The sequence below is a fragment of the Triticum dicoccoides genome, chromosome 6B, assembly GCF_002162155.2.
Source record: "Triticum dicoccoides isolate Atlit2015 ecotype Zavitan chromosome 6B, WEW_v2.0, whole genome shotgun sequence".
Lineage (NCBI taxonomy): Eukaryota > Viridiplantae > Streptophyta > Magnoliopsida > Poales > Poaceae > Triticum > Triticum dicoccoides.
In genome coordinates, this window is record NC_041391.1 from 501,929,243 (window position 1) to 501,937,046 (window position 7,804).

The 7,804-nt window shown below is 55.2% G+C and overlaps 1 protein-coding gene across 1 annotated transcript; it reads right to left on the reverse strand.

Annotated features, from left to right (window-relative positions):
- Positions 1-1,902: 1,902 nt before the first annotated feature.
- LOC119322243 (mechanosensitive ion channel protein 6-like) lies at positions 1,903-6,040 on the reverse strand. The gene is made up of 5 exons (XM_037595737.1): positions 3,914-6,040; positions 3,459-3,582; positions 3,064-3,357; positions 2,645-2,847; positions 1,903-2,433 (listed from the first exon to the last, which is right to left on the reverse strand). Exons 1-5 carry the CDS (start codon positions 5,827-5,829, stop codon positions 2,151-2,153), a joined length of 2,820 nt encoding a protein of 939 aa, XP_037451634.1. The 5' UTR covers positions 5,830-6,040; the 3' UTR covers positions 1,903-2,150.
- Positions 6,041-7,804: the final 1,764 nt, after the last annotated feature.

Below are 7,804 nucleotides of genomic sequence, written 5' to 3' on the forward strand. Positions count from 1 at the left end.
GATAAAAGGCGACTCCTCCCCTCGCCGGTGGACACACTCGCCCCTCTCTCGCCGCCGTCTACATCCACCGCATGTACGCCCACCGATGGGAAAGCGGTTCCCCGAAGATGGAGCGGCGGCAAATGGCTTCGACCACCGCCACCTGCACGAGTGGGAGGTCCACCTCCTCCACGAGGGGAACTACCCGGCGCCGCCTGACATGCGCGTGCCGGGGCGGTGAAGGCTCAGCGCCAGAGGCGTGCCCGTCCCCCTGCAGCCGATCGCCGCCGCCCACTTCCACGGCGAGATCGAGCGCGTTCGGGCCTCCTTGTCGGAGGAGGTGCAGGGCCGCCCGGAGTACGCCGCCAACAACCACGAGCACTGGGCGGCGTACTTCCAATGCCGCCACGAGGAGCAGCTCACCTTCACCAACAACGTGTCGGTGAGGGGGCGCCACAACATCGACGGCCGCCGTTTGTGGTGGGGCATGCCCGGGTGCACGCTCCACTTCGTCCTCGAGCACCTCGAGGGCGGCAACGAGCCACCGTTCGAGTACCCCGCGGCCCCGGCCCTAGCCCCGGTCCCCCGCCGCAGTGGCGGCCCTTGGCTGCCGAGGCGCATGATGGGCGGGAGCTCCTCCTCCTCTTCCCGCTCGTCCGGGTCGCCGGCACTCACCAAGGTCAAGGCCGAGCCCATCGAGATGCCGCTCGGCCGACGCACCCGCGGCGCTGCCATCGTCATCAACGAGGGCGGCCATGCCTCGTCTGCTCCTTTCTCCGGGCTCGTCAAGCCGAAGACGGAGCCGGGCCTCGTCGCCGTGAAGAGCGAGCACGACGACATGGTCGCCGCCGATGCGGCCGCCATCAAGTGGGCGCGTGAGGACTAGGCCCGGCTGGAGACGGAGCGCCAGCGCCGCGCCCTAGAGGAGATCGCCGCTCGGCACCACAGCTGTGACGAGAGCGGCGTCATCGTCCTCGAGAACAACAACAACGAGGCGTCGGCGCCAGTCAATCCAGTCCGCCAGGGCGACCTCGGGCAGGGGTCCAGCAGGGACGGTGGCGGCGTGAAGGAGGACGACGACGGCGGTGGCGGCGGCTACAACGCCTTCAGCAAGCTCTTCGGCATGTAGGCGGCGCGACAGTAGTAGTAGTTTTCCTTTTTTTTGTTTTAGATTATGTTTCCAATATGTAAAAAAACGAGTATGTTTCGCCGAATCTATGTTGTGTTTGGCCAAAATTTGGCCGAGTATATTTTTAAAAAACCTTTAGAAATCGGCGCCTAGGGGTGGCGGTTGGGAACCCGATCGGCCCACGCTGATATTTCAGCCGGCGCGCCCCCAGGGCAGCGATATTTCAATCCCCTGGGGAAGTAAACGGCTGGAGATGCTCTAAGCAACCAGCGTTCACTAGATTGTTGGAGCCAAAAGAACTCTTCGTTCGTGAGGATTTCATTGAGTTCAGCTAGCAGAGAGGCCCTACGACAACAAAGCTCAGCATCAACGAGCCCCTCCTCTTGTAGCCTCTCAATGCTCTCAAGCTCCAGTCTGAAACCCACATCCACATTTCTCCCCTGCTCGAACACCACCAGACCAGTCGCTCTTACAACACTGGCATCGGCAGCCACCATGGCTCGCACGATTACGACTCCAACTAAGAATCAGGCGGCGGTGCTTCGTGGGCACCACCATTGCATAAGATGCTTCAGAAGACAACCCCTCAACGCCCACGAATGCGACTTCACTCACAGCAGCGCGATTGCTCGCACCGTTCGCCATGAGCAGTCAGCGTCAGAATTGCCGGGTCAAGAGGCGAAACGGCGTCGTGTTTCCGCTCGACACTGGCCTACCGTGCGTGGAGGAGACGGCTGAAGCCGTCGTCTCGTTCCATCACCAGAAGATATTCAGAGCTGGGCCAAGCAGCGTGCTTTCAACAAAAGTTTCAGCGGCGACGGCAGGCCGCTTTCAACATTTCCAATGGCCATTATCTGTATTGCCTATCATCAAGTGCACGAAAGCTTGTTATACTACAGAACACACTCATCACATCAGACACACTAACAGCTTTTTTTTTTGAGGGGGAGGCAAACTAACAGCTAATGGCTATCCGCTATAGTTGCTGCTGCCAGGCTCCTGCAGGTAACTGCTGTATCTTCTGGCCCTCGCGTTCGCCGCTTCAGGCATAGTTCCATGTCGTCGGCATCCTTGTGGACTGAAGAGGGGGCACGTTCCGCACGTTCACGTCCAGCGGCAACATCCGATACTCGATGTCGAGGTCCTTGAGCACTCTGATCATCTCCTGGAGCACGAGTTCCCTCCTCACGAACCTCATCCCCATGTCCTGGAAGTTGAGTGTGTGCCGGAGCCATATGGATACCTTTAGCTTGTTGGTGTCATCCACATCTCGGAGGACAACCATCGCACCGGGGTACCAATGCTCCTTCTTACCGTCAATGTAACTGTGGCCACAAGTAAAAAAAACAGCTATTAGTTTGATGTGGTAATATCAGCAGCAAATGGCACCACAAACTTCATATGCGTATGTTCCCACACTGACCATACATGCCTGCCAACTGAATTTGACGAGTAGCAGAGGAAAGCTCCCAACGTTATGTTTATTTACACCTACTGTCAACAGGAAACTGAGATAACAGAAGCACCGATACGCACCGTAGTATTCTTTCCTTCATGAGAGCCAGTTTTTCCACCGGCGTGGCAACATGGATAGAGAAGTCAATTCCTTCTCCCATATCAGGACTTCTGTAGAAATTAAAAATCGGCTTGGTGGCCAGCACACTGTTCGGATAATAGATCTTCAGGTTATCATAACGTAGGAAGACTGTTGTCATGATATTCATTTCCTCCACAACAACCTGAAATTCAAGCGCTTAAAACGTCAGTCAGCGAATGCAAGGTATTATCCTACTCCCTGTGTCCCAAAATTCTTGTCTTAAATTTGTCTAAATACGGATGTATCAAGTCACGTTTTAATATTAGATACATCCGTATCTAGACAAATCTAAGACAAGAATTTTGGGACGGAGGGAGTATTAAACAAACAAGGAGCACCGAGAAGCTATTTCCATTACCTGAACTTCTTCAATCTCACAGCGGTCACCGACATCGAAAGGATGCATCACGAATAAGAAAATAATTGCCTCAAAAATTGTCTTCATAGTATTCCCGAACACAAAAACTGCCACAAGAAGCTGTGAACTGATGAAGACAAAGAAATGTGTTGTGGCTATGCCCAGAATAAGAAGCCAGAGAGCAGACACTATGAGGCCAACAACAACATTGCACATCTGGTTGAGCTTGTTAACTGCAGTTTTTGTGTCATTAAGTGTTAGGGCAAGAGCTTTGCGCTCTCTAAATGCATTCACCTACAGAAGAAACCATATGAATATGTTAGAAAAGTTATCTTGTCGGCAGAAATCAATGATAACTCCATGCAACTTAGATAGTAGGGTAATAAGATCATTACCACCCAGTTCTTCAGAGACCTCTTGCTGACCCTGCAGTGCTCCTGTGCTCCTTCAAAAAGATGCATAGCTTTGATGGCTTCCTCCTGCCTCATGAAGCGCATCAAGTCTGCCAAGTATATGTACCTGCATTATTCATACATTTATGGCCAAGAATCTGAATAAGTAAATTGCCACTATTCTTAGAACTACAGCATTTGAAATATTGAAGTGAGGGCAGAGGGCAAGTATTCTTGTAAAGTTCTGCAATATGTCCACTTTTGTGATTAACAGCGAACACAACAGTGCACTCTGAGTCCAACAATTAGCATGCTGTTTACGAAAATAACAGAAATATTATATTACAGTTTTTTTTTTGAGAAAAATCCTACATGAAAGATGTTGTTGTCTATCTAAAATAATGCAACTTGCAAACTAAAATATACGGATGCGTATCTAAGACAAAAGAAATGCTTACTTGGATCCAGGCTTTGCCACATTATGAAAGATCTTCTTGGCGGCCAGCTGCGCCTCATATTCACTGCGAATCTGTGTCGCTGACTCATCCCCCTCTCCCGTTGCCTGCTGAATCTGCTCATCCATTGTGGTGAGCGTCCCAAAACGAACAATCTTCATCAGCCTCTTCATGTTCCATGCCGAGACGTTTTTCTGATTGAGCCTATGGAGCTTGTCAATGGTGATCCCTTCATCAATCTCACGCTGTTTCTTCTCCTTTGACAGCTGCCTGCTTGATTGGTCTCCCTTGGAGATTAAACCCGAGATCCGGATGCTTTTTTGGCCCGAAAGGTTCTTGGCTGGCAAGGCGGCACGCAGCTCTTTCGGGATGGTTGCGCCTGCCCGTTGCAGCTCACGCACCTCAGCAAGCACGTAGTCTTCGTCAACTAGCGGCGGCCCAGAGAGTGTCTCGATGACATACTGGTTGAACAATGCCTCTTGGATCCGATCAAAGTATGTGGAGACATGGAAGGACGAGGCCAGCACCTTGAGCAGCAGCGTCTTCACGAGGCGGATGAGCGTGGCGACGAGGAAGCAGAACAGCACCTTTGTCACGTAGGGCAGCACCGCCGTGTTTGTCTGGACGTTCTCGTCGAACAAGAAGTGCCATGACGCGAGAACCAGGCCGAGCCAGAGCGCGTTCTGCACGGCGCCGCGCACGCCGTACACGAAGTAGAGCACGCGCTTCCGCAGCACGAAGTTGCGTTCCACGAAGAACACCACGATCCGGATGACCCAGCCGGAGACGAGGCGGCCGCAGATGAGCACGAACACGAGGAGCTCCCACTTCCAGAGGTGCAGCTCCCAGACCTTCTTCCGGGACAAGGGCTTTATCGTGAGGCTGCACACCAATGCCCCGATGATGAGCACCAGGCCGACCCACTGCAGTATGGTGAGGGCGTCCAGCTTCCCACGCTTGAAGTCGTCAGGGATGTCGTCGTCTATGAACGGATCGTCCTCCTCCTCCTCCATGGGGCCCGACTTGCCGATGGCCCCCGACTTGCGCCCTGAAGGAGACTGGCCGGATTTTCCGGTCATACGTCCCGAAGGAAACTGGCCGGACTTAGGAGGTCGGGCAGAGGACTTGCGCTCCTCGTCGACGGCAGGGGGCGCCATGGGTGACTGCGGTGGCGGGTCCATGAGCCGGGAGCGCGTCTTGGCTCGCATTAGCGGGCCCTTCCCCGCTGGAGTGGAAGTGGAGGTGTTGCGTATTCCGTCATCGCCGGCGCGCCTACGGCCGCCGCCGGTATCGGAGTCGGATGAAGACGACGAGGACGACTGGCGGTTCTTGAAGGAGACACGCGGCGTCTCCCGTTCTCGGGAGTTGGACAAGGACGGGTGTGACGACCTCCCGATGTCGTCCATCTCCAGGTCGAGGTCGAGCGACAGCTCGGCCCCGGCCGCCTTCTGCTTCCGGAGGAAGTTCCCGATGAGGCGCGTGGGCGGGTCCTCGGCGACCTCCACCGGGGCGCTCGCCTGCTTCGGCGAGAAGGAAGGGGACGATGCCTGCGGTGACGTGGGCGGCTGCGCCGGCCGGTTCTTGAAGCTGAAGTCCTCGACGCGGGGCGCGGGGCCTCCCCCTTTCCCGCCGCCCTCGTTCTTCCAGAAGTCGTAGCTCCCGTCGTCCCAGCCCTTGGACGGCGAGCTGGCGGCGGTGAGCAACGTCCTGCTCGGCGCCGGCTTGGCGTCGGAGTTGGAACCGGCATTCCCCGCCGCCCCGCCGACGGGAACGGAGAAGGGCGCGGGGCCGTTCCCGTTGCCGTCGATCTTGAGCACGACCTCCCGCCGGTCGCCGAGGCCGGGCTGCTCGTCCGACCCCGACAGCGACTTGGCCGAGCCGTAGGACCTCAGGCTGCTCTTCCGCTGCACCTGGTCCATCGCCGCCGACCAACACGCACCACAGACGCCCCCAGACGCACACGAGCGGCCCGCTCCCTCCCACCTTTCACCGTTTCCGCGATAACCCGGCGAAAATCAATCGCCCGAGCGTTGCAAGTCTAGGGCCCCGGGATGAGGAGAGGGTTCGGGAACAACGTGGAGCGGCACAAAGCTGACAACACTTGGCGAAACTTTTCGCCGCTCTGCCTTGGCCCTCGTGCCGGTCCGCGATACTTGTAGGCAGCGGCCGGCGCCTGTCATGAGACAGCGCACACCGCATCACGCCGAGCACCGGTACGTGGCGCGGTGTTGGTTTGGGAAGAGATTAAACAAACTGATTTACTGCCGCTAATCGAAGATTTGGGTGCGCAGGGGAGGCCTCGACTGTCACGTCCGGGATTTGCGGCGCGGAAGTGGGAGCGCGTCAGCAATTTTTGGTAGTGAATTAACTTGTCGAGTGTCGACCATGGTGAAAGAGACGAGAAGAAAAGATCGTGTACTCCTGTATACTCTACCACAGTCCACAGTACGGTATTTTAGGTGTAAAGCAAGGCGTGACGCGACAATGTACGGCAGTACACCGTATCCACGCAGGAGAAAAATGTACGGTACTACACCGTACACGCCCAATGTGAACCGGAGCGGGTGTTGCCATCGCTGCGATCGGTCTCACTCGTGCCAATCTCCGGTCATGCCGGCCATGTTTAAGGATCGATCTCGTTCCCGTGGACAAAGATTGGCACCATCGGTACAAAGAAAGCATCGTACAGGCATGCTTAGCATCTGACCTCTGCTTTCGGCTCCGTCACCGGTCGTATCTCCTCCGGAGGCCCAAGCGCGGCACGCCACCAGCAATCCACTACGTTACCGTCCTAATCTCGTGATTTGGACGAATGATGATCATGGAGATGATGGAATGACACAGTGGACGGACGGTACAGGAGGTCGGCTTGACGTCCGTCGGCCTCGGACGAGAGGAGAGGACCCATCCCGCTTCTCTGTCTGGTCGGAGGAGGTTTGGAGAACCGAAACGTAAATTCTTCACGTGGGTGCCACCGTTGGTTGCATAACGAGATCGATCTTGACGTGTCATGGTTTGGCCATTAGCGGGGTAGATTCAAAGGGGCCATGGCATGGCCCCATGGATGGAGTGCCAATCAATCATGATGCCACACCAATAATCGGTAGCGCCCCCACCCACAGTAGGCATTCCCTCAAAAGAAAAAACCCACGGCACGGTAGGCAAAAGTTTGGGGGATTAGAGAGAAAAGAGTGCTATAATGTGCAAAGCGTTCAGGCTGTTTTCTAAGGAAAGAGAAAATGTTTTGCCGAGTTTATGATGAGTACGTGCGGTGGAACGCAGGGATGAGACGGGCCGGCGACGAGCTTGTTTTGCAGAACCAAGAGAGAGGAGGTCGAAGAAATGGCGGTCCCGGTGGGCGTGGATAAGCTAGATTTGGAAGGCCGCCGGGTAGAGAGGGCTTATCTTTCTGTATGTAGGGTACAGGATGAGACCGGGTGATGGTCCTACTCCTACATGCAAGTCGGCGGGTATTGATTTAGCCAGCGTGACTAGACAAGGTGATGGCTCCTCTACTACATGCAAAGTCGCGGGGTCCGGCCTAGCAAGTTCCTACACTGTGCCCATCTATGTTTGTATACGCATTATTTGTACAATTTCATTGATTGTCGCTGCATATTTGGTCATGTACTGTTTCCTTCCTTACTTAGCTTTACCTGGAGGAGTCGCCCCTAGCCTTACACGACACGAAATCTCCCAATTAGATGGCAATCATTAAGCCCGTGGATGACGGGCAACAGTGGTAATGTACAGCCAAAGTTTGTTTTATCCGGCACAAACAAACTGCAAGTCGGAGAAAATCAGGGGTACGGTGATTCGTTGCCTAGGCAGCATCTGAGCCAGGCGAGTGGAGGTACCACATACGGAGTAGTACTACGAACCTATGGTGTGGAC

Bases quoted from the DNA above. Each gene is read 5' to 3' on its own strand.
- LOC119322243 (XM_037595737.1), bottom strand. From the start codon at position 5,829: ATGGACCAGGTGCAGCGGAAGAGCAGCCTGAGGTCCTACGGCTCGGCC. The intron at 3,583-3,913 runs GTAAGCATTTCT...TGAATAATGCAG, and splicing joins GTGGCAAAGCCTGGATCCAA to GTACATATACTTGGCAGACT. The intron at 2,434-2,644 runs GTGCGTATCGGT...TTGTGGCCACAG, and splicing joins ATGAAGGAAAGAATACTACG to TTACATTGACGGTAAGAAGG.